Source organism: Parambassis ranga, chromosome 9 (genome assembly GCF_900634625.1).
Source record: "Parambassis ranga chromosome 9, fParRan2.1, whole genome shotgun sequence".
NCBI classification, from domain to species: Eukaryota; Metazoa; Chordata; class Actinopteri; family Ambassidae; genus Parambassis; species Parambassis ranga.
In genome coordinates, this window is record NC_041030.1 from 17,298,817 (window position 1) to 17,323,453 (window position 24,637).

At 43.2% G+C, this 24,637-nt stretch overlaps 5 protein-coding genes across 9 annotated transcripts in view; 2 read left to right on the forward strand and 3 right to left on the reverse strand.

Moving 5' to 3' along the window:
• The first annotated feature begins 285 nt into the window (after nt 1-285).
• coq2 (coenzyme Q2 4-hydroxybenzoate polyprenyltransferase) lies at nt 286-3,103 on the forward strand. 2 transcript variants are annotated; one of them, XM_028414312.1, is made up of 8 exons: nt 286-379; nt 617-985; nt 1,080-1,246; nt 1,322-1,443; nt 1,613-1,698; nt 1,791-1,924; nt 2,285-2,473; nt 2,588-3,103. In XM_028414312.1, the coding sequence occupies exons 2-8, from the start codon at nt 664-666 to the stop codon at nt 2,741-2,743; spliced, it is 1,176 nt and encodes a 391-aa protein (XP_028270113.1). In that variant the 5' UTR covers nt 286-379; nt 617-663; the 3' UTR covers nt 2,744-3,103. The 2 variants fall into 2 exon arrangements, with proteins under 2 accessions (XP_028270113.1, XP_028270114.1); XM_028414313.1 differs by having other exon boundaries at nt 290-379; nt 655-985.
• Nucleotides 2,907-4,227, reverse strand: mboat4 (membrane bound O-acyltransferase domain containing 4). Its single transcript, XM_028414314.1, has 2 exons — nt 4,010-4,227; nt 2,907-3,892 (listed from the first exon to the last, which is right to left on the reverse strand). Exons 1-2 carry the CDS (start codon nt 4,189-4,191, stop codon nt 2,929-2,931), a joined length of 1,146 nt encoding a protein of 381 aa, XP_028270115.1. The 5' UTR covers nt 4,192-4,227; the 3' UTR covers nt 2,907-2,928.
• Nucleotides 4,228-5,965: 1,738 nt separating this feature from the next.
• Nucleotides 5,966-17,763, forward strand: gldc (glycine dehydrogenase (decarboxylating)). The gene is made up of 25 exons (XM_028415159.1): nt 5,966-6,253; nt 6,394-6,472; nt 8,694-8,829; nt 9,184-9,348; nt 9,427-9,504; nt 9,579-9,726; nt 10,018-10,214; nt 10,287-10,383; nt 10,539-10,644; nt 10,823-10,962; nt 11,158-11,238; nt 11,328-11,425; nt 11,631-11,715; nt 11,800-11,841; nt 11,937-12,079; nt 13,090-13,165; nt 14,009-14,134; nt 14,312-14,461; nt 15,053-15,165; nt 15,281-15,422; nt 15,743-15,854; nt 15,947-16,042; nt 16,132-16,304; nt 16,391-16,471; nt 16,798-17,763. Exons 1-25 carry the CDS (start codon nt 5,966-5,968, stop codon nt 16,936-16,938), a joined length of 3,093 nt encoding a protein of 1,030 aa, XP_028270960.1. The 3' UTR covers nt 16,939-17,763.
• Nucleotides 17,764-18,349: 586 nt separating this feature from the next.
• Nucleotides 18,350-21,968, reverse strand: LOC114441957 (monocarboxylate transporter 13). 3 transcript variants are annotated; one of them, XM_028415161.1, is made up of 6 exons: nt 21,885-21,968; nt 21,639-21,752; nt 21,097-21,321; nt 20,877-21,020; nt 19,599-20,396; nt 18,350-19,305 (listed from the first exon to the last, which is right to left on the reverse strand). In XM_028415161.1, the coding sequence occupies exons 3-6, from the start codon at nt 21,299-21,301 to the stop codon at nt 19,112-19,114; spliced, it is 1,341 nt and encodes a 446-aa protein (XP_028270962.1). In that variant the 5' UTR covers nt 21,302-21,321; nt 21,639-21,752; nt 21,885-21,968; the 3' UTR covers nt 18,350-19,111. The 3 variants fall into 3 exon arrangements, with proteins under 3 accessions (XP_028270962.1, XP_028270961.1, XP_028270963.1); XM_028415160.1 differs by having other exon boundaries at nt 21,639-21,769; XM_028415162.1 differs by having other exon boundaries at nt 21,639-21,734; nt 21,885-21,943.
• Nucleotides 21,969-22,731: 763 nt separating this feature from the next.
• jak2b (Janus kinase 2b) overlaps nt 22,732-24,637 on the reverse strand; it is a 17,415-nt gene continuing 15,509 nt past the window's right edge. The window contains exons 22-23 of one of the 2 annotated variants that reach the window (XM_028415156.1): nt 24,101-24,214; nt 22,732-23,648 (exon numbers count right to left, since the gene is read on the reverse strand). In XM_028415156.1, coding sequence (XP_028270957.1) covers nt 23,541-23,648; nt 24,101-24,214 — 222 coding nt within the window. In that variant the 3' untranslated portion in view covers nt 22,732-23,540. The remainder of the gene's footprint in view (nt 23,649-24,100; nt 24,215-24,637) is intronic. The other variant, XM_028415157.1, reaches the window with a different exon arrangement.

Below are 24,637 nucleotides of genomic sequence, written 5' to 3' on the forward strand. Positions count from 1 at the left end.
TGTTGCTGCTGTTGTTGTTTTTAAAAATATATTTTGTTTTTATCTGTTTTACTGCTTACTTTTATAAGTACAAAAAAAAGTTGAGGTACATAAAATTGTATATAAGATGATCATAAAACAAAAATAAACCCTGCGTATAAAATTGTCTAGCGAAAAATTATTTGGCTAATCAATTTAATATACATTTATTTGTTAAGGTTATTACGAAAAACAAGCTCGTGGATCTGTGCTGCTCAGAGGTTCCGGCCACTGACATTGTTTCCTCCGGAGCAAAAACGCGGACGTACCACAACAAGGAAGTGTCATCACTAGTGACCTGATGGTCACCTGTGTGGTGGTTATTCTTTTAAAAAACTCTTCCTCGTCTTAAAGCTGTAGTGTAAGTTTGTTTCACTGCATCACATAAAATAGTTAATATTAGCCGCAGCCAACAGTCTAGTCACAAGAGCTAAAACAGTCCAGCTGCTACCGTATTTGATTCTTTAGCTACAAGGGAGACTAGTCTACTGACACACCGCTGTCTTTGTGCACTCATTCACTGCTATACAAAAGAAAACGCCTGTTGTAGCAGATTGCTTGTTGAACCGTTGTGCGTCACTGTTTCTGTGTTCAATAGTACCATTTGGCAAGTAAAAAAAGCTCTTATGACTTCAGAGAGACAACATGCTACACGCCAAGCTGACCAGCCAGTTAACTCTGAACGTACTGAGGAGGATACACTATGGAACGCTTCCCTGCCTCTCCACATTTTCAAACTGCTTCCTCCAAAAGGAAGGACTAAGGACTAAAAATGATTTCCACACTGAGTCCAGTGTGTTGAGAAGAGCATTGTACATGCAGAGCCCAGTCCGCCCATCACTCAGACTACGTGAAGCACAGCCTGATGGAAGAAGACCATTCAGTTTATCAGCTGCTACTATTGTGAATGCAGCACCAGCAGCTGTCCAGCCATACCTCCGACTGATGAGGCTGGACAAACCTATCGGTGTGTAATTTAATCATGTTACTACTGCCACACGCTGGCATTTGTTTCTTAGTGGCCTTGAATTCACTCAGTGTTTCTTACATGTGTACTGTAGGCACATGGCTACTGTACCTCCCATGTACATGGAGCATTGCTCTGGCTGCTGACCCTGGATGCCTCCCAGATCTGGGAATGCTCACTCTGTTTGGGACAGGTGCTCTGCTAATGAGAGGAGCTGGCTGCACTATCAACGACATGTGGGATAAAGACTTTGACAAAAAGGTATGAGACTAACATGCAGTTTTAATGCTCATAACAAGTTTTTTGACTAATTTAAGTCCTGATATTTGTGTCCAGGTGTCCAGGACTGCCTCCAGACCCATCGCATCAGGACAGATTTCTCGTATGCAGGCGCTAGTCTTTCTGGGAGGGCAGCTCTCTCTTGCACTTGGGATTCTCTTGTGTCTCAACTATTACAGGTACATAATGGATGTGCTCATCGGCACTAACTGTCAGTAAACCTTGGATTTAAATGTTTATCACTTACCATTTATAGATGAGTCAAGAGCAATGAATCAATCTACACAAAAGTCATTACTAATGCAGTTTTTTCATGTACTATTTACTATGTAAATAATCTTCCCACAGCATAGTTCTGGGTGCCGCTTCATTATCTCTTGTGGTCATCTACCCACTGATGAAGAGGATCACTTATTGGCCACAGTTTGTTTTGGGTATGTTTTATAAACAATGATCCTGTGGCGTTGTGCATATCATAACTCTTTTCATCAATAGAGCTAAAGTGCAGTCTGTTCCCTCACTTTAGGACTCACTTTTAACTGGGGTGCTCTGCTCGGCTGGTCCGCTGTTAAGGGCTCTTGTGATTGGTCTGTTTGCCTCCCCCTGTATATCTCAGGAGTGATGTGGACACTGATCTATGACACCATATATGCACATCAGGTTAGTTCCTATAGGGGCAGGATATGTAGTAGTCATAGTCATAATGCAGTAGTTTACTTATTTATATAATTTGTTTATTCAAAACAAGCCTCAATATACAGACACTGTGGAAGAAACACTCTTATCTTAGTAATTATATATAATTATAACATTTACAGCCAGTTTCATTATTATGATAAATCAAGAATACATGAAAAAACACCAAATTTACTGTGAAAACTATGGAGCATTTACAAAGCTGATGAATATAGTGTGCAGTTATGTGATGTCTATACTAGTATCCTGATTTTTTCCCCCCTGAGCAATGCATTAAAAACATTTTTAAATAGCTAATCAAGTTATTCTGTCTTTGATTACCAGGATAAGGAGGATGACATCAAGGTGGGAGTGAAGTCGACTGCACTGAGGTTCCAGGAGCACACCAAACCTTGGCTGTGTGGTTTCACTGTGGCCATGATGTCAGGACTGGTTGTAGCTGGGATCAATTCTGGACAGACCTTCCCTTACTATGCTGTGCTGGGCACCGTGGCCACTCACTTAGCTCACCAGGTGAGGATGATGCTATTAAAATGTGTGCTGCCAATATAGGTGTGTGTAGACTTCTATTAAAACGTGATTTTCTCTCTCTCTCTCTCTCTCTCTCTCTCTCTCTCTCTCTCTTAGATTTACACACTGGACATCAACAAACCTGAAAACTGCTGGAAGGAGTTTGTCTCGAACAGAAACCTCGGACTGTTGTTATTTTTAGGGATTGTCGCCGGCAATTTGTGGAAAGGAAGGAGAGAGACTTTGCTGCAAAACGAGGAGCAGATGAGATAAGTGAGATAGTCTGTGCATACATTTTACTATATTGTGTGTGTGTGTGTGTGTTTTAGACCCACAAATTAAAACCATTTGGCTTTCTTTGCTCTTAAAACATGACCTACAGTTATTGATAAAAATCACCACCAGGGGGTAGTGTGACTCAGGAATGTATTGTGTATCTTTGGACACAGTTTTTTTTATTAATACAGTGTGTCACCTCTGAGTTTTAACATGATACCAAACAAAAATAAATTAAAGAATGGAAACAGACCCACATACGTTGAAAACAGAAGTCTGACACCTGACATGTCTCTTAATTCTACTACTATAACAACACAAGAAACAATCATTTGGGTGTTTAACCAGCCCAAAAACTTGCATACTTTCCTCCGTGCTGGTGAAAGATTTGTGCCCATGTGCCTGTGTATATGATAGTCTGCTTTCACTGTTGCTGCCCATGTTAAAAAACCCACAAAGTGACCTAAGTGTAATCCGTGCCACCACAGTGAAAAACTAAAAGTCATGAACAGCGGGAATTGTTGGCACCTCATGTAAATCAGCCTACGCAGCCATGACGCTGTTGTCATGTTCCATCGACGGGCAAACTCTGACATACGGCTCGACGCCTCAGTGTTCCAAATATCTCCATCAGACAGGCCGCTCCAGTTTCTGGAGGAGCCTCCTGATAAATTATCCCAAAAACCGAACCCAGCTGCATTGTTGAGGCCTTCACTGATTCTCCAGTGGGAGTAATACTGGATCCTAAAAACCAGTGCAAGACACCAGACCCACAGGATGCCATACAGGGCAGAAGAGTTGACAGGATTGTAGGGGTTATCTTTAAGAAAATAGACAAGACAACACCGAACCCGCTCTAGCAATAAGACCTGCATCAGCTTTAGGATGACCACTCCCAACGGACAGGGTGGAGAGCTAAAGTCGATTCCCTCCATCACAGATACAAATCGACTGTATGAGCACAAAGGACCACCAAGCAGCGTGGTGAAGCTGAGCATGTAGCTGATGAGAGGGAGGATCGTCACGTGAGCCTTATTTCTGGATGATGGATCACTTGTTAGTCTGACTCGTTTCTCCTGAAGGTCCAGAGACACTGAGGTGAGTCTCTGAGTGAGCAGCATCGACGAGGATACTGCCAAAAACAATCTGACAGAAGAAGCCTCAATGAGATGTTTTGTACGACAAGAAACAAGAAATGACCAGACTCATGAGACAAGACTTGCTAATTTGTGTCACTTTGCTGTAATGTTATTGGATGACTACCTGATGCTGACAGGCTCCTGCAGGCAGTACTCCCTGTACTGTATGAGCAGGTGCCAGAAGGTTTGCCACAACATCTGGATACCAAACATCCATGCATGGACGTAGGTGGGATCCACAGAGCATAAGAGCAGGATGAAGACGAAGGTGGAGGTGAACAGGAGGAGGCTGTAGATGCCCATCATGACAACAGCCAGGACGCATCCACCAACAGAGAGAAATGCATACCTGCAAACAGGAAGAGTTGTTTCGTTGTTAGAAAATCAACAAGAAAATATTTGATGTCGCCAAAAACATTTGTAGATTTGTTGTTTATGGATCAAAAATAAGCTCTTAGAAATGTCTCATCTGTGTAAGTAATTCATACCTGTAAGTTAAGGACAAGTGTCTCCTTTTAGCTAGAAAATAAAACACAAATGCAAACGGCACTAAGCAACTTTGGTGCATTAAAAACTGATATCGTCCCCACAGCCAGCTGATGGAGCCCATATCTGAATTTAAGGCTGAATGTCACACACACAAGTCTTTTATATCAGGTGTTTGCTGCTGATTGTCAGGTAGAATATTTGTTTCACCTGGTTGACAGTCTTTGCTCTCCCACCTCCTGTGGTTTGCATTATTATAAGTCATTCATTTTGTTTGCCTAATTCTGATAATGGTTGTTCAAGCGTCTGTCAGTTCATGTTTTTGCTACTGTAGCAACTGAAAGAGGTGTTCTTTTAAATCAAACAGCAACTCAAGAATCCAGGTTTCACTGTGACAGCAGTCAATGTGGGGGCTCATAGAATCTCATCCACATGAACAGACGATGTGATGTGATGAAGGCTGCAAAAACAATCTCCATACAAACCAAAAACAACTACCAGGGTCAATATTATTACCCCTTTAGGAACTGTCCTCTTTGTGAAGCCATAGTACAAATCCCTGATATGCCATGTGGAATTCTGAACCTGTCAGAATTTGATTTATTACTGAGGGCTGGTATCTTGCATTACGCACACAGGATAACAAGTAGAAGCAAGTCAAGAAACAAGTTTAGACGTGAGAAAAAAAATTGTGGATGCCCACAAAACAGATTACGGCCAAGTTTATCAGAGTCTTCCAAGAACTGGTGAAAGAGGTTTTATCAAGAAGGTCAAAGAGAGACAAAAACAAGACTGTCAGAGGAAGGAAGGGAAACATTGTAAGGTTCTGGAAAGAAAACTAATAAAATATGTGTCTAAAGAGCCTGAAACTGAAAAGATTGGATGGCCATACTCTACTTTTGGAGAAAAGAAACCTCCAAGACAGACAGCTCTATGATGTGGCAGTATAATGCTGCAGTATAATTTTTGTCGTTACATGCTTGAGAACACTTTGCTTCAAATTATAAGGAGAGAAAATAAACAGACACAAGCACGTCTGTGTGACACATTACCAGGTATTTTGAGTAGGAGGTGATTTTAGGGAATAAATATTCTCAGAAGTCCTCTGAGATGCAAAGCAGCCCCGGAAATGTGACCTCAAGGGACCTACTACTGCTTGGTTAATAAAACAGAAGGGAATGGACACCAGTGGGCCACATTAATAATGTCACACATTCTGGGTGTCCTGTGTCCTCTGTCCTCAGCGTCTGTCACAGCAGCCCTGATGTCGGCTGAAGCCGGTGAGGACTTCAGAATATCTGAGGAGTGACACGTCTCTCCTTTCCTTTCTCTTGGACTCATGCACGTGAGAAAGTTTAGCAGCTGTTTCATCGGGGCTCGTCGCCGCGTCACGCAGTGTCTGCGCTCTGATTGGGCGCGCTCTTGTGCAACTGTGCAGCCGTATAAACTCGGCAGTTTGAGGGAGTTGGCAGTGTCTCTTGCGCGGATCGCATCAGTCTCGGTGGAGGGGAGCGCTCTGCTGAGTTAAAGGGAGGAATAAAAAAAAGAGGCTTCAACGCTTTCTGCAACACTTGTCTCACAAAGTGATTGAGAGATGCAGAGCTGCGCCAAGTCCTGGGGGGTCTTCTTCGCCAAGTCGGTGAATCCCAGCGCGCCGTGCAGGCATCTGAGTGACAAGAGCCGCGTGGTTTGGAAACTTCAGTCCAGGACCCCAAACAGCTGGGAGTCCCTAACAACAACATCCCGGGGTCTGAGGACGTCTGCAGCCGTCTCCTCCAGGCAGATAGAGAGAATATTACCCAGACATGATGATTTTGCAGAGAGGCACATCGGTCCAGGTGAGAGGGAGAAGAGAGAAATGCTGGATGCTCTGGGACTCGAGGTAAGATTTACAGCTCACCGCCCCGCCCCAAAAAATCGGCTCAGAAATGTTCCTTTTTTAAAAATTAAACCAAAATTACGCACATACACCTGCACGATCTGTGCCCTTTTATTGATCTGAATGCTCTTGTTTTTCAATAGTCAATCGACCAGTTGATCGAAAACACAGTTCCTGTCTCCATACGCATGCAGCGGAGTATGAAACTGGATGACCCAGTCTGTAAGTTTGGCTTCAATTTGAACATTTTAACCTCACATAAACATCCTGAACACATCTGTGTGATCTCCTTCGGTGCAGAATGAGAGAAAACCATGGATTAATCATAAAAACCTGCACGCAAAGGAGCCTGTTTTATCCCACTCATCTTCAGCCACCCCCCACCCCCCAGCCCACATCTAACGGGCGCTAAATGAAGCAGAGTGAGTGGCTGAAATGTAGGTTGCACCTCTATTGTGTGCCGCGGAGCGCGCTCCCCTGTTAAGTCTTCCTTTGAACATATTTGGAGTTGTTTTTGCGAAACTCGGCGAGCGGCACCAATCTCCTGTTGGGAAGCCGATGCTCATAGGATGGCAACTGGAGTGTAAAGTTTAGCCCTGAGCTCCGGTCCCAAGTCCAGTTCAATCTGGTTACAGCGTTCACATTACATCACAGCCGAGGGGGTTCCTAATAAGGTGACTTCTGTATGTTTTGCATTAGATTTGCATGGATGTTTTTTTTCCCCACTTATCCTCAATACGCGCACACATTTCAGCATTAAGCCGTGTGTTTTTATTTTTTGAATTTGTTTAAATAATAATAATAAAAAAAATCACATTTATCAGGCGTCCAGTGCACAATGAAACACTGAAAGACTTCTTTAAGCTGCTTCTCTGTGAGTTTCAAGATTAATAAATGAACCATGCATATACATGTCTGCTTAAAAATGAAATTATATAAAATGTAAAATGAAAATATAATACATTTTTTTACTGTAACAGCACTGATCCTGTATATTTTATTCTCTATGCTCAGTAGAATTCTGCAAAAAACAAGTAAATGATTACACCTCAGCTGGACAATGTGTTCAATATTTGATAAATTGATTTAATAAACAGGGCTCTAAACAATGGACAGTGAGACTGACAACTTGGACCCTCAGTGTGTTTAAGTTCCTTCAACATAGGATGAAGAAAAGCAACAAATGTCACACCTAAGAACAATGAACTGGCTTTTTTTTGTGTAAACACTGATTATTCTTATGTAGATTCTCACCACTGCTGCAGGATAACGTATACACAGCCAAACTAAGCACAGAGTTGCATTGTGTGTTGCAACACCTTGTGATTGCGCTGACATGACTCTTCTTCTTTAATGACTAAACAGTAGATTCCATTCATGTGAGACAGTTTTTTTTTTAACCTGACAATTAGTGGACTCCTGAGATAAGCACCACTCGGGTGCCGTGGCTTTTCCATATCACCTTAGTCACACTGTGCCGTGCCCTTGTGTGGCCCCTCCTCTGACTCTTGTCAGGTTTCATAATGCAACAAGCCATGCTGAAGGAACAAACTGGAGGCCGTGCTGGTTTTCTGCTTGTTCAGCTTTGAAGGGCTTCAGTTTGCAAAGCCAGCGAGGGATTCTCTCTTCAACAATAGACCTCCTGGATGGTCCTGAATCAGGCTTTTTTCACTGCCCTGTAGAACTCTGGGACCATGGGAAAGCAGTCCTTCCTGCCGAAACAAGCTCACATTCACACACTAAGAGCTCAGCCTGATCATCCACTAAATTTCTTTGCCCTGAATCACGCTCCTCTGCAGAGTTGAACGTGCTCGGTTTTGCATTTCGAAGAAGCTGTAAAATATCCGCTTGTATACTGGCTGTGGGCCCTCTCGGCACCCAAGTGCTGGAGGTGTCTTTCTTTTCCACAAACAGGAGTAGTCAGGGCTCTTGGTTCAGACGGGCGGTATTGTCCATTCCTTGGAGTTGCTAGGCAGCCAGGAAGGACTGAGGAATCTCAGAGGCTGGTTGTGCACTGGCAAGGCTTCCTTACAGCAGCAGGGAATGAGGCTAAATAACGTCAGCACAGAAAACATATCGGCTTGGTGTTTCTTTTGATGGGAAAAGGTCTTTACAAGTGGTACAGGCAGCTGTTTATTATTTTATTAGGTTTATTATTTTCATTATCTAACAATCTGTTGGTTAGTTTGACCCATTAATCATAAATGTGCTAAAAAACCCTGTAATGTCATCAAAATAATGAAAACATGCACATTTGATTTACTGTTGGAGCTTTAACTGTATTTGGGCCACCTGACCGACTGACTGATCTTCATTGTGTTATACAGTCAGTGTCTCATGTGAGAGACACGGTGCTGTCCATCAGATCAGTGTGTACCCTACATTATGCAGATAACTCAGAATTATGTGCAAGACTGAATGAATCTTGTTGAATCTTTAACAGGTGAGAATGAGGTTCTGGAGTCTCTACAGAAGATTGCATCAAAGAACAAAGTGTGGAGGTCCTACATCGGCATGGGCTACTACAACTGCTCCGTCCCGCCGCCTATTCAGCGCAACCTCCTGGAGAACGCCGGCTGGTGAGTGTCCGCAGACGACCTCCTCTCCGTTTATTAAGTGGTTTCTTCCCCGATGCTGACGCAGAGGTTCACGTTAGTTATTTGAAGCTTAATTGCTGTGGTGCGGAGTAACGTGCCTTTGATTGGAAGCCTTGTGACTTCAGGACTCATGTGAGGACTGATGATGTACTCCTCAACAAGATTTTCTTTCACACAAGTCCAAATCATGCCCACGGTTTCCCTTCAGGCTTCGGAGGAGACACACAATGCATTCCGCTGCCCCCGTCTCGGTTCCTTGAATGCTATGGACAACTTTGTGGCATTGTTCCCCGAGTCCAGACTCGCCTTGTTGAGTCATTTGTGTTTTGTCCTCAGGGTGACTCAGTACACGCCTTACCAACCAGAGGTCTCTCAGGGTCGCCTGGAGTCTCTCCTCAACTATCAGACCATGATCTGTGACATCACAGGCATGCCAGTGGCCAACGCCTCCCTGCTCGACGAGGGCACGGCCGCTGCTGAGGCCATGCAGCTCTGCCACAGGTAATCCCATGCTGGAGTCACCTGATCTAGATTAAAGTTGTCATTTTCTTAACACATTGTTTTGTTCTTGTCTCACAGACAGAACAAAAAAAGAACTTTCTACATTGACCCACGCTGCCATCCTCAGACCATCGCTGTGGTCCAGACCAGAGCCAAGTACGTACTACAGACACAGAATCAGCACATGATTGTGTGATACTAGTGTGCCATTATGTGCTGTTGTGTTGCAGCTACATTGGGGTACAAACAGTCCTGAAGCTGCCACATGAGATGGACTTCAGCGGGAAGGATGTGAGCGGCATGCTCTTTCAGTACCCAGACACTGACGGCAGGGTCGAAGACTTCACCGCACTCGTAGACCGAGCCCACAAAGGAGGGGTAAGACTGAAGAAACTAAGCATGATTGTTCGGTGTATGACACATCAGGTGTGTCTTCAGGTTTGTCTGATTTTAACATCATTCCTCATGCATGCAGCATGTTGTTGAAGGATTTCATGCAAAATATGTTTGCACATGCATGACTCCTGACTCATCATTTTAGTAGAAGAGTCTTTGTCTCTCAGGCAAACCATTCAAGCTTTTCTACTGATGACACAACTATATATTTAGACGGAGGATCTGGCTGAATGCTCCTCATTGGTCATTTCCTGCTCTCTAACCCTTCTCCAGGCCCTGGCTTGCTGTGCCACCGACCTGCTGGCGCTTTGTGTGCTGCGTCCCCCAGGAGAGTTTGGCGTTGACATCGCTCTGGGCAGCTCCCAGAGGTTCGGGGTACCCCTTTGCTATGGCGGTCCACATGCTGCTTTTTTTGCTGTCAAAGACAACCTGGTCCGGATGATGCCTGGCAGAATGGTTGGAGTCACCAGGTGAGAGATGCAGAAATAATAGTTTTGCTATGTAGGAGTAAAGTTATTGAGAAACTGTGACTTTAATCTCAGGGATGCAGCTGGTAAAGAAGTGTACCGCCTGGCACTGCAGACCAGGGAGCAGCACATCCGCAGAGACAAAGCAACCAGCAACATTTGCACTGCACAGGTATGCACAGGGGCACTATTTATTTATCTGCTGGTTAATGAGTGTCTGAGAGGGAAATGGAGGTCTAGTGTCAGGGTGACATGTTTGACTGTTGCTTTATTTTGCTTTATGAAATTTTCTCTTCCTTCTTGACCCATAATGTTTTTTTTTTCTAGGCTCTGCTGGCCAACATGGCCGCTATGTACACACTTTATCACGGTCCACAGGGACTCAAACACATTGCTGAGAGGACACATAATGCTGCTCTGATCCTGGCTGAAGGTAAATGTGCAGAAAGGTTCACTAGTTCATGTAGTTTTTATGAAACACAAGCACAGATGTGCCATGAGATTTCTGAGTCTGCATCAAAGACCAATATGTCGGTTACATATTGTGTCTAATGGGGGAAAATTGGGGGGAAAAAATGTTGCTATTAATCCAATTTCACGCTTTGTTACAGGTCTGAAGAGAGCGGGACACCGGCTGCACAGTGACATGTTCTTTGACACAATAAAGATTAACTGTAGCGTGGCTGCCAAAGACATCTTGGAGAGAGCTGTGCAGAGGCAGATAAACCTGCGAGTCTACTCCGAGGGAGTGGTGAGGGTTCTTCTTCTTCTTCACAGTAAATTAACAATACCAAGAAGGCATCTTGACAAGTGACAGAACGAGTCACAATTTTGTAGCAGGGCCAAACTAAAAATTGACGCAATGGAAAGACCGCCACTGAAATCCAACAGTACATCAGCGGCTTTTGTATGATTGTTAAATAAATAAATGTCGTTCTTTAAACAGTTGGGGGTCTCTCTGGATGAGACGGTGACAGAGAGGGACCTGGATGACTTGCTCTGGGTCTTTGGCTGTGAATCTTCAGCTGTACGTAGATGGCGAGTTTTTTTCCCCACAGTTATTCATTAGCCTACCAGTGTAGCTACTTAATGATTGGCTCTCTGATTAATTTCCAGGAACTGATCGCTGAAAAGATGGGCGAGCGCGTAAAGGGGATAATGGGAAGTCCGTTCAAGAGGACAAGCAAGTACCTCACACACCAGGTCTTCAACAGGTTGGTATTGATAACCAGCACAATAAAAACACGTTTTTTTTTACTACAATTAAGTGTTTGCTTTCCAAAGCATGTTTAAACAGACCACCTGTAAATGCATACACACCTCTCTCTTGTTTTGTAAAAGCGGAACATACAATCTTTATTAGTGCCATAAACATTGTCTGGTATCTGGCAAAAAATGCTTGCTTAACTTTTTCTGCAGTTACCACTCCGAGACAAACATTGTGCGATACATGAAGCGCCTGGAGAACAAGGACATCTCCCTGGTGCACAGTATGATACCACTGGTCAGTCCCACCAGAAGCCCATATTCATCACATGCCAGATGATAAGTTAATGTGATGGTAATTTTTTATTTTGTTGCTTTCCAGGGCTCCTGCACCATGAAGCTAAACAGTTCATCAGAGCTCATGGTGAGTAAAGGAGGAAATGTGATGCAAGCAGGAGGAACTTTGTCAGGAAGTTCTCGTCATGCCAAGCCCTCACTGCTGTGCCCTCCTTCCTTCAGCCCATCACCTGGAAGGAGTTTGCAAACATCCACCCCTTTGTGCCGCTGGATCAGGCGGAGGGGTACCAGAAGCTCTTCAGACAGCTGGAGAAGGACCTCTGTGAGGTGACGGGCTATGACAAGATCTCCTTCCAGCCAAACAGGTGAGAGCCAAAAACAAGCAAATATAATCCGACAGTCAAATGATGGTTCTAGAATAAATAGACAAATCTCGCTTACAGCAAACCCTGCTACTATTTTTACGATGTTTACTGATGATGGATTGTCTGACTGGCCCTGCTAATGTCATGCCTCTAAGGGCGACCATTTTGCATGAATGATAAACAAGAATATGCCTAAAAGGTAGGGTAGGAGATTATGAAAACTCTGTGAGAGTCATCCAGATTTCGAAAGTAAACACACGCCCCTTTCTCTCGGAGCTCACCCCGAAGCCACGCCTCCCAATCACATGGACACGCATTACCTGAAGACGAGCTCCGGTCTGTGACTTCGGCCATCATGCACGTACCTCTCTCTCAGAGCAGGAAGAGATTGACAACCAGCCAATACTCTGCGCAGGGTCCAGGATTGGCTGATGTTTTTAGCGTTTTATAGCTTCCACAGATTCATATTCTTCATTTTAAAGCGAAACTGCCGAACTAATTGGTTGCTATCGGATTGTAAAGAGAAGTTACACTAATTTAACAAAAAGTGCATCAGAATGAAATCTCCTACCCTACCTTTAGGGATTAAGTAGACCTAAAAGTCAATTTTAAAGGCATATTTCTCACTCCAAATATTCATATTTTTATTAGTCTTGATTGGTTTGGTGCATGCTTTTAAAGATACAGAATGATGTATGTCCTCTTTCTAACATAATGGAACTACAGTCTCCTCTCTGTCAGCATCTTTGTGATTAACATTGTTGTAACGTGTTGTTGTGAGTGAATGCTAAGCTAAAGGCTAGAAAGTAAGTAAGTTTATTTAGTAGTAGTTGTTGCAGGGTGGAGCTGATAAAGCACCACCTTTACCATCTTATCAGGAGCACACTCTGCTACATTGGCCTGCTCATCTTTCTCTCCTCTTTGTCTGAAGAATGGTCTTTGGGCTGTGATTGTGTGTGTGTGTGTGTGTGTGTGATGCATGACCATGGTGTGTTTGCCTTGTTTTCCAGTGGTGCTCAGGGAGAATATGCCGGCCTGGCTGCCATAAAAGCCTACCTAAACTCAATGGGGGAGAGCTCAAGAAGTGTAAGTGTGCTCCTAGTGCGAGTCAGTGAGCAGAATTAGAGTTATGTGGGAAACTGAATAAGGTTCACGTGAGAGACTCACACATATATTTTTTGGGTGGTGGGGGTGGTGGCATTACTGCATAGACACATATCAGTGTGAGTCCCTTCCAGGTTTGCTGTTCGCAGGTCACTTTGACATCCCTGATTGACATGAGTAAGGCATGCCTGTCAGAAATTCCTTCATTACCCTGACATGCTGATTAGCAGCAGCTTGAGAACAACAAGGGAGATAACACTTCCCTTCAGATTAAAGACCGGCTGACGCAGGTATTTTTTTTTATACTTTAAATTGGCCTTTGTTTTTTAGTAACCTCATAAGGGCTTCTTAGATAGTGGCCTGATCTCTGGAAACAGTCAAGGTCCAAACAGCGCAAACAGAGGGGGAAAGCGCTGTGATCTGACTACAGGCTGCCTGCTTCCAAGACTCCATATTTGGAGGTTTTAAGACTTTGTGAACTGGAGGCCAGCAACCAGGTCTAAGTTAAAAATTACAATTAAAATCAATTAGTGCCCCGCAGGCAGGTTACACATTAGTGCAGGATGTGGGTGTTGGCTGGGTCAAAATTCAACCAAAAACAGCCCCAGCACTTCCTCACACTGAGCAAAGCTTTTATATAAATAACCAATCATTTTTTAGCACTGCACTCTCATAGCCATCACTTTCTATCTAAATATCCCTTATAATAACGTAGATCTTACTTCTGTACAAAGGATGTAGCTGAGAGCCATATCACTACAGGATACCACAGCTATCTGTATTCACTTAAAATCTGTCTAATGTATTTCATATCTGTTGATCCAGGTCTGCCTGATCCCCAAGTCAGCACACGGCACCAACCCAGCGAGTGCTCAGATGGCGGGTATGAAGGTTCAGGTGGTGGAGGTGGACAAAGATGGAAACATCGACCTGGCGCACCTCAAGGCCTTGGTGAGAGCTCAGACATTTAACAAGAAGAATTGCCCACAATGAATAACTGCTCTATGGTTTTAGTAAGAGTTCACCAAGTGTTATAATAATAGTAGTAATAAAAAAAATGACACGACGTATCCAAACTCAACCTTTGATAATGCAACAACGACATCTTCCTATTCTTTTTTTTTCTAGGTGGACAAACACAAGGCGAGCCTGGCGGCCATGATGATCACCTACCCCTCCACATTCGGTGTGTTTGAGGAGCGGATAGGTGACGTCTGTGACCTCATTCACGAAAATGGTGGCCAGGTGTACCTGGATGGTGCCAACATGAACGCTCAGGTGAGCAGCAGAATGTGATAACCTGAGGTTTCTGTTTTGTGATTTAAAAAAAAAAAATCTATTACTGTACTGAGTACTGAAGGCTAATAGGATAAAGGTTTATAGATGGGCTGTAAATAGATGAACTTTGGTCTCTGCAACATGTACGAAGACAGTCTTTACAGCAGACCAACCTCCACCAATCACTGACTGACTTTCAGACCTGCCCCCTCTTTTACTGCTGCTATTACATCACTTAAGTCTTGAATAAATACGCACATAAATTAATTAGATTACTTAGAAGATTTTACTGTTTTATGACGGCATAGTGTGCACTTCACATGCTACACATGTAAAGTGATCCTTCATTTCAGAGGGTTATTGCAGATTATTTTCACTTAAGACTAGTAGTCCAGATTTCCTGCTTTATAACTGACTGAACTACCTAACTGTGGGGGTGAAGAAAGGGGCAGATTGCACTTCAAGGCAGCAAATATGTGCCTAGAAACTAGGAAAGAATTAAGCTAAACATAAAGGCTACAAACTTAAAATGGTGTGCACACAAAGTAAAGGGAGCTTTCCTGAAATTCTCATCTTTGTTCTGTCCTTCAGGTGGGCTTGTGTCGTCCTGGAGATTACGGCTCGGACGTGTCTCACCTGAATCTCCACAAAACCTTCTGCATCCCTCACGGAGGAGGTGGACCCGGCATGGGCCCGATTGGAGTGTAAGTATAAACTACGAAAACAGTAAAAAAAGAAAACACTGTTTTGTGTTCAGCTCATACTCGGTCAAGCACAGCGCTGTATGTTCTCATGATGCATTCATGTGCCCCTCACCAGGAAGGCCCACCTCGCCCCGTTCCTCCCGAGTCACCCGGTGGTTCCCATGCAGTCCGTCAACAGCAGCAGCTCGCTGGGCACCATCAGTGCCGCTCCCTGGGGCTCCAGCGCCATCCTGCCGATCTCTTGGGCTTACATTAAGGTCAGCACAGACCTGCAGACTCAAACTTTAAAGACTGGCTTAAGGAGCGTGCGATTTTAATCTTACAAAATTCAAAGATTTTAAAAACCTTCCTTTACAGTAATGTAGCTGTTGTGAAATTCACAGCAGGGTCACATGAGCTGAAGTCTGAGTTAATAATTGTTCCCGTTGTTTATCAGGCTGTGAGCATATTTTTAAAGAAGGAAGAAAGCAACCAAATTATTTATGTCAGGATGGCTTTGACTACTTCATACATTTTTAAAGAAGCTCCTAATGTGATCAGAGAACATGTCTGCTGACATCAGCTGTGTGTTCCTTAGATGATGGGATCCAAGGGACTAATGCATGCTACAGAAATGGCCATCCTCAATGCCAACTACATGGCTAAGAGACTGGAAAGTCACTATAAAGTCCTCTTCAAAGGCAGGAAAGGTAAAGCAATGTAACGGTCAATGAAGCCGACTTTCTGCAAAAAGACATAAAACTTCTAAGAAACGTTTTGTGTCCTGTTTTGGTCTGGACAGGTTTTGTAGCCCACGAGTTCATTCTGGATGTGAGGCCATTTAAGAAGACCGCAAATATTGAGGCCGTCGACGTGGCCAAGAGGCTGCAGGATTACGGTAGAGTTATCAACAACTGTGACAAGAGGCTGTTGGTGTTGGTCTTATTTTAAATACGACTGTTAGAAGTTGTCCGTTTTGTTTTCTAGGTTTCCATGCACCCACCATGTCGTGGCCGGTGTCTGGCACCCTTATGATTGAGCCCACAGAGTCGGAGGACAAGGCGGAGATGGACCGTTTCTGTGACGCCCTGCTTGCTATCCGACAGGAAATTGCAGACATTGAGGAGGGAAGGATGGACTCCCGCGTCAATCCACTCAAGGTACACAGCAGCCCTGATCCGAGTCCTTGTATAAACTGTAATAATGATGTCTAAAAGACACTGTGATACTCGATGTGTCCGTGCAGATGTCCCCCCACTCTTTGGCTTGCATCTCATCCTCCAACTGGGACAGACCCTACTCCAGGGAGTTGGCTGCTTTCCCCTTGGTGAGTAAACATCACAAACCACTCACTTTTCCTGTGCTTTAGATAAAAAAAAACACAATGAGTGTGGCTCCCTCTAGTGGTGGAACTTAAGTGCAACAAGACCCTGCAGGAAGAACAGTTCTGATTATGTCCTTTCCTAATCAATTAATGGTCTTATCTCGATAAACATTTGCTCATCATCATAAACTGAATGTTTGAGTGTTTATATACAAAAGTAAAGCTTTTTTTGATTGTGGATAAGTTTGACCCTTAAGTGAAAATTTGACACTTTGTGTGGTTGTCCAATCAGTGATGATGGTAATCAGATGTCTCCTCCCTTTTTCCAGCCCTTCATCAGGCCAGAGACCAAATTCTGGCCGAGCATCTCTAGGATCGATGATATCTATGGCGACCAGCACCTTGTGTGCACCTGCCCACCCATGGAGGCCTACGAGTCTCCGTACGAGGAGAAGAGAGCCTCCTCATAGACGCTCTCAGTGGCTCAGTCACAAGGTCCAACCTCTGCTCAAAGCACAAAAACCTGCGAGCTCTGTGAGAAAGCGTAACCTACAGTAAAGAAAACACTCGCAGCTCAAAAAGGTCTACAACAAGACTCTTTGAAGCACGTTGATGCAGCTCTGTGAGGTGGACGTTGGTTTATTATGAATAGTTCAAGCTGGGCTGAAGCCCACCTGCGTTCAGACAGCACAGTCTCAAAGGTGCAAAACCACTGCTCACCCACTGACACAGAGGGCACGTACACGCCTCTGATATCCTGCACTTTGAGCTGCTTTTAATTTTGATTCCCAACATTTCTTACAAATAGTCCTCAGTGCCTCCATTGTGTGTAAAATAGCTCCCTCCCCTCTTTTTTTTGTTCATTACCTGACAACATAGTTGTTATAGTTCTTGTAGACTTGTTAATATGCAGCTGTTATTTGAAACTGTTTTAGTGTCTCGTTGACTTGAGTAGCTGGTATTACTTTTAAGAATTATTTTCTAATCTAGATTCTCTGTAGAGAAAATGTCTGTATTAAACATTTTGGTCTAAGGATGTTCTGTTTGAAGATGCATAAGATGCACTACAGGCAATCTAAGTCATTGTAGGACACCACTGCCCCCTTGTGGACTCATACAGTCCTATATTTTGTCTCATTCTGTTGGAGGGTCTGTATAAAGTGCATTTTCTGTCATTTCCCCACCTTTTAGCAGCGTTTAGCAATTTATTTGTCCTTTGCAATATTTTTTTTCATTCTATCAGCAGGAAAAATGCTTCGATTAGTGGATAAATTGATTAAATTACTATTTTGATACTCAGTGTAATTGCTTATTTATTCAAAAACCTTGCCTATTTTGTTTTTTTTGTTTTTACTTCTTTTGTTTTACCTTTTTTCTGATATGACTGAACAGATCATACTACAACGTATTTTGGATTTTGGACTGCTGGCTAAAAAAGTTTTATTACTAGGCAGGCAGCAGCTTTCCACATTCCTTAGATCAAACAAACAGAAACCAGTTTCCCCCCATTATCGCGTGAACCCATAGATGGTAAACATGACATTTAAACAATTTAAAACTTAATGCTATGAAGAAAGTCAACATTTCTTTTTTTATAAGATGGAAGAGTGACTCCCCCCCCCCCTTAATTTTCTGTCCCTAAGCTAATCGTTTCAGCCTTTACCCCGGTGAAACCAGTTGAAGCTGGTCTGAAAATTAGGTTACATAACAGCACTTTTAACATCCGAACAATTTGTACTGCACATACCATGGATTCCCAAAACACACTACAAATGTCCCCTTGCTGGTGTCAGTTTCATGCTGTGGTGGGCTGCCCTGGAGAGTGTGAGCAGGCTGCCTAAAGGTCGATCTGACCCAAGAATACTGGCGACATGAGAGACATTTGAAACCTTCAGTGCAGGGATTTATTTCTTAAAAATCATGTTTATGTTTAACTGCTACAAGAGCTGGTGATGTGAACAACATTTCAAGTAAGGAGACAACATTGAGTAACATGTACATATATGTAGAGGTAACCAGAAACTATAAAGTGTTAAAAACTAATTCACTGCAATAGCTTTGAGTGTCTGTTTTCAAGTATATATGTGTATAAAATATACAGCATGTGCAACAAATAAAGTAAAATTATATATTTAAAAGATCATTAAGACATTTTAAAGTAGTTAAAAAGGCAAAAAACTAACTTTCCTCATTTACTGTTGCATAGAAGAACTGATTTTACAGCTCATCTATAAAACCAAAAGACTACAGCACACCATGACTTTTAGTGTCATAAAGGGTCAAGGCTTAAGTAAATAGGAGAAACCTGAGCAGCCTGACCCATACCAGCTTTTACTTTCTTTGAGGATAGTCTGAACAGTCTATAGTTTTTTAGTAAGCAGGCACAGACAAAAATGTCTTGACTAGTTCATGAACTAACCCGAGTTGTTTAGTTCATGACTTTAGCAGCGCAGTCAACTAGCGGTATTCTACGTTTGTTCTCCAAGGCACAGCGTCAGATCATGCAGAGACTCACTGGCTTTTAGCTTGACAACACTAATTAGAGGTTTTAGTTTCCACATTATGACTAAAAGCTGTGACTGAAGTGTGCATGCATCATCTGTTGATGTTGTGATTTTTAAACAGTCTTCCTAAGAGTAACTTTCACGTCTCACATGAATGCTGCAGCTTCCAGTCCTCCTGGCAGCCGGCCCGATGAGCTTCAGCCTCTGCAGCTTTGCTCTTCCTCCTCTGGACCAGGCAGTCAACCAGGACGACAAACACGGCCGAGGAAACCAGGCAGAGCCCTGAGAGGTAGAAGGCGGCGCCGTAATCATTCGTCTGGTCCACCAGCCAGCCTGCACAAGAAACATAATATCAGTGTGTCAGTACTGATAAATAAGTAAACAAGTCTTTAAATTTTAACAGGCTGGATGTTCTCGTTCTGATCAATGATCCTGTTTCAAGTCGTCACCATGGCTCGTTTTGGATCTTAATACAGCAAAGCATTGATCACAGAGTGAAACATGTGGTTAAATGGTCATAAATTAGTACTGAAATGTCTTCAATGGCGCACACAAGTGCTAAAGTCAGAATGTCAATGAGAAAATGTTTTTAAACCTGGTTTGACATTCATGTGTGGACTGTCTACCTGCAGCCGGTGGGCCGATAAATCCGCCGATACTCCTGAACATCATAAACAGCCCCAGTCCGCTGTCAAATCCCTCCAGAGTCACAATGTCTATGATTGAGGTGACGTGAATGGCCACCACGCAGCCAAACAGGAACCCGTAGAGCGAGGCGAAGACCAGGATGGCCCAGTAGTTGTGGCCGGTTGGCAGTAGGAGGAGCACCACCCCGAGCAGGGTGGCCACCATGGTGAGCAGTTGCAGGTTCCTCACCACCCTCATGTTGGCTATCCACCCACAGATCAACCTGCCCGCCAGGTCTGCGATGGCCAGGACAGAGAGGATAGAGGCTGGCCAGTAATCATCCATCCCCAAACTGTTGGCGAAGGGCACCAGAAAGAGAGGTGGGATGAAGAAGCCTGCCGCTGCAAAGATGGCAAACAGGATGTAGAGAAAGAGTTCAGGCTTTCTCATTAGGGAGCATTGGAAGATGGTCTTCCTCTTTGGTGAGAGCACAGTAGCAGCAGCAGCAGCGGCGTCTCTCTCCAGACCGTCTTTGGTTTCCTGTGCTGACCTCTGGGTCGTCTCCAGGGGTCTCATGAGTGCGCCGCACACACACAGGTTGAGCTGAAGTCCTCCAATGATGAGCAGGGCGCCCTGCCAGGTGTACATTTCAATGAGCCACTGGAAGAAGGGACTGAACATGACGGCGAAGACGCACTCCCCTGAGCTGGCGATGGCGTAGGCCATGGGACGCCATCGGACAAAGTAGTGGCTAACCATGCTGTTAGCAGGGATCCAGGAGAAGGACATGCCTAGTCCTGGAAGAAGAAGATTTGATTCTTTTCTCAGAAGACTTAAAGTCACCTGTCACCCACATTAACAACTGCAGCTTAAAAAATGTGCAGATTACTGTCACCTGCAATGACACAAATACAGATAAGTCTTAGTTTAACAAATACCCAATCTGCTATGAGAGCCCCAGCTTTGTAGTTCTGTGTTCTGGGTGGCTTTGTATCATTTAATCAGATTAAAACAGTCTGTCTGCCAACACTTGTTCCTTCAGGGTGAAATCATTACAGCAATTTTCCTTTCTTCTGCAGATTTATTTGCTGTGTTTTCTTATCCTATTCTGGCATTGTGCCACACGCAGCTCTGTTTCCTCAAGCATCCTGTCACTAAAAAATGCAGCAAGCTTCACTGAGTGAGATATTTCAAAAACATAAACGTGATCGCAGGATTCATGTATTCAAAACTTGACTGTACTTTCTAGGATTAAGGACATATCCTGAGTGTGCTACCTTGCAAGATACCCATAGTGAAGTAAAGCCAGGGCAGACTGAGGTCCAGAGATGCCAGCAGCATCCCCAGGGTGGACAGCAGACCTCCAAGGATGATGACAGCTCTCTGAGAAAACTGTAAGGTCAGCGCACTGGCTGCTGGAGCTGTGACGAGAATCAAAACAGCCTTCTTCAAACATGTCAAGATGAAAACTTCAAGCTGAAAAGCGTGAATTTGTACCTCCAAGGTGGAACATGGCAATTGTTGTGGAGGTGACCCAGGAGGTGGTGCTAGTCAGAACTCCAAAGTGACTCTGGATGTCGAGGAAGAAGAAGCCGAAGTTTTTGAGAACAGCAGCAGTGAGGCCCATGATGAAAAAGGCTGACATCACCACCACCCAGCCGTAACCCCCATCAGGAGGCTCTTTGGCTCCTCTGGACTTCATCTTCAGCTCCACCTGAAAGACTGTGGCAACACACTAATAAACCTCCAGTGTAGGTATCAACAATACAAATATAGTATATACACATAATTTAATATAGGAACATTAAAAAAGACCAAAAAAATGACCATAACATCACCATAAAGAGCAACCTCGCAACCCTGCCCACAGAAAGACTCACTTAAATCAACATTATAAACACTTCTAGCCGCATCTTTTTAGTCCTACAGTCTACAAGAGTTCTTAAACGCACCACAGCTCCCTCAAATTAAGGCGAGAAATACTCTATTATAGATACTAAAACACACAATTTCAAAGACAAGTTAGAAGTCAAGCTCACCGCTCTGTCGTTACGGTTCCCCCGCTGCTGTCCTGGACATTTCTGCCTCCACACTTCCTTTTGTAGCGCAGTGGAGCCGGCGAGGACGCAGCGGCGCTGTCAAAGGCAGCTGGCCTTAATTACAGAGCGCGCTTTAGCGGACGGTTAAAGTGAGGTCATTTCAACGGAAAAAGGGCGTAGGATGCGTGTGAGCAATTAGAATTCACAATTAGCAAACAATCCTAAAGACGAAGTCATACAGCTTACCATCATTAGCCAATCGATAACAGCCGCTCAAACGTCCTTTCACGAAGCTAAAGCTAGCTAACCCGCAGCGCACACACACATCCGGTTTTCAAAATAAAATTGCAAACCGATGGAGATTTGACAAAATAAAAGCCACTTCCATTACAGCTTGATTATCTTAAAAATAATAATAAAAAACTACTAATATACACATATACCCTAGCTTTGCAGATGTATTTACACCAGGTTTAAAATTACAACAATAGGTGATATGTCAATGAAGTTAAAAATAACATTGTTATAACGGACAGGCCAAATTGTTGAATTTGTAAAAAATACAATCTTTGAAAAGACGACGGACCTTTTTAGTGTAATTCACTCTTTAAGTATATGTTAAAACACTTAAACACTTGAGTGCATAAGACTTCCATAAGTTTTATATTACAGCAAACTTGAGGACAGTGTTGACAATGAAAAGGGCCCTTTAAACAGGAAGGAACACTCAACAAAGCTCATTAATGTTTATGTTTAAAGACAGCCAAGTGGAGAGATAAAAAAGAAAAGAGAATATCCATACACACACGGCCCCTCTGGTTCATTCAAGCTTCAATGTGTAGGTGAAGGTAGAACATTTAGTGGAAACATATGTGCCCCTCTCTGGTGCAGTTACATAATCTGATGTAGTTGGTGCACACAGCAACATCCAGGCCTGCAGAGGGTCAAATGTTCCAGTGTCCCATTCTTTACTACTACTTTAAGGCTGTGCTGTACCAAGCGAATGATATGAGAAATTAAATACATGGTGACAGAGTTCCTTAATGTGTGTTTTTGTACAGTGTTTAAAACCAAGGAATCACAACATCTGGCATTATATATTTAAATTGAACTGTTCTTTAATTTTCACACCTCTCACATTGAAAACATAAAACAGATTTTTAATCACTTTTGTTATGTACTTCATTTACACTGACATCTTGCTGGCAGATCAAATATAGTATTAACTATATTTTCATTTTATAAAATTATAAAATCTTTCTGGCATATGTACACAAATATACTGTTTGTATGTACATACACACATAGAAAAACACTCAGCTCTATTAGTCTCTTCACATGATAGGATGAGGGGATGGCATGAGCTAGCCCTGCTAGCTCGTTGTATAGACACAATAGACACAACACACACACACACACACACACACACACACACACAGAAAATCGCACCCTCTCACACACATAAACTCACTCACACACACAGAGAGATACTTGTTAGCAACAGGTATCTGTAGCTTTAGGTCTGGCAACATTCTAATCACAGTCTTTAAAACTCTTCTTTTAAAACTTTGACCAAACACATTCACTCTTCTTCAGCAACATTATCTTCAACAGTTCGACCATCCAAGCCACCATTTCCATTCTGCTGCGGAGCACAAAGCTGTGCTACTTGAAATGGGGCTGAGTGCCTTGATTAAAGGCACCTTGGCAGTAGTTGTTTTCTTTGTTTTAAAGCAGGTCCTGGTATGAAAACAGCCACCTGTCCAGTCATTAGCTGTTTCACCACAATGCTGCACCCCAGCAGGACAAAGACCTTCCTTTGGCCTTTGTTCCTTTGCCACAAACAGGGCAACACGGTTAAGAGCGTCTTGGCTGAAGAGGAGCCGGGCACTTTGGGTGATTTTAAAACTCCTTACTGTCCCTAAACAAGTCGATACGCAGGGCCAGCTCCTTAAAAGAAGGACGCAAGGCGGGGTCTTTGTCCCAGCACTCCTCCATGATCTCATGTATCTGAGAGAAAGGGAAGAAGATGATAAAAGTGAAAAAAAATAAAACAAATTTGGACAGTAAAATAGTATATTTGTCAAATTGTTGAAAGAAACCCCAACAAAATCCTTTTTGTGTGGTTACACACAATTGCTGACACGTGTGAGATGAATGGTAACAGTTAGAGCTATTTCCTGTCACTCCTTCAAAATAAAAGCCACTGCAGGTGGACCCAAAGAAGTAGGAAATGATGAATATCAGTGTCCGTCTACTGTATCGCTGTGTTTACCACTTATTTTTTGAAAATATACAGTTAATACTTGTATATGACAGAGAATATTAGCAAATCCAGCAGCTCTTAGCTGTCATTAGCCGTCATTACTGCAGTTACAGCATGTTTACTCAGCTAGGTATGTATATACAATCACAAACTGTTATAAAACACCGCTTTGTAAGACACATGTAGGTGTCCTTACCTCTGTCGGGCATCCCAGGGGTTGAGGCAGCCTGCTGCCTGATTTGAGAAGCTCAATGAGGTGATAGACAATCAGCTGTCCCTGCTTATCATTTCCCATCATGGACATAAAAATCTGAGCAGAAAGAGAAGAAGAAAAACGTAAATAAAGCAAACGGTGACAGTGAAGTAATAAATAAATAAGTAAAAATAAATGAAAAGTATAAAATGTAGGGACTGTTCAGGATATACCGCACATACTATTGTATACCAGGGAGCCCATCCAGCGTCTGTGTGCATATACAACTGTTTCTTGAATGATTCCTGTGAAGTCTAGGTTTACTTTTCCTCCTTAAATATCACCAAGAACACATTTCTGTAATGGTCACCTTTAGTTAATGATTATTGGGTGTTGGAGAGTTTATGTAGGCTGCTACAGTTTAAAAGTGCTGGACATTTAAAGGGAGAGTCAAGAAAATGTGTGATGGTGGCAAAAAACAGGAAGTCTTATAGTACTGTATCAATAACTCTCTTTCTAAAAAATCCTTTTTGCTTTAAG

Excerpts from the sequence above, each read along its gene's own strand:
- coq2 (XM_028414312.1), top strand. The coding sequence starts at position 664 with ATGCTACACGCCAAGCTGACCAGCCAGTTAACTCTGAACGTACTGAGG. Across the intron at positions 1,247-1,321 it reads ATAAAGACTTTGACAAAAAG|GTGTCCAGGACTGCCTCCAG; the intron begins GTATGAGACTAA and ends ATTTGTGTCCAG. Across the intron at positions 2,474-2,587 it reads CCACTCACTTAGCTCACCAG|ATTTACACACTGGACATCAA; the intron begins GTGAGGATGATG and ends TCTCTCTCTTAG.
- mboat4 (XM_028414314.1), bottom strand. The coding sequence starts at position 4,191 with ATGATGGGCATCTACAGCCTCCTCCTGTTCACCTCCACCTTCGTCTTC. Across the intron at positions 3,893-4,009 it reads CAGGAGCCTGTCAGCATCAG|ATTGTTTTTGGCAGTATCCT; the intron begins GTAGTCATCCAA and ends TTCTTCTGTCAG.
- gldc (XM_028415159.1), top strand. The coding sequence starts at position 5,966 with ATGCAGAGCTGCGCCAAGTCCTGGGGGGTCTTCTTCGCCAAGTCGGTG. Across the intron at positions 10,645-10,822 it reads TGCTCTGATCCTGGCTGAAG|GTCTGAAGAGAGCGGGACAC; the intron begins GTAAATGTGCAG and ends GCTTTGTTACAG. Across the intron at positions 11,239-11,327 it reads TTGGCTGTGAATCTTCAGCT|GAACTGATCGCTGAAAAGAT; the intron begins GTACGTAGATGG and ends ATTAATTTCCAG.
- LOC114441957 (XM_028415161.1), bottom strand. The coding sequence starts at position 21,301 with ATGAAGTCCAGAGGAGCCAAAGAGCCTCCTGATGGGGGTTACGGCTGG. Across the intron at positions 20,397-20,876 it reads CACTATGGGTATCTTGCAAG|GACTAGGCATGTCCTTCTCC; the intron begins GTAGCACACTCA and ends TTCTTCTTCCAG. Across the intron at positions 19,306-19,598 it reads TATCGGCCCACCGGCTGCAG|GCTGGCTGGTGGACCAGACG; the intron begins GTAGACAGTCCA and ends TTTCTTGTGCAG.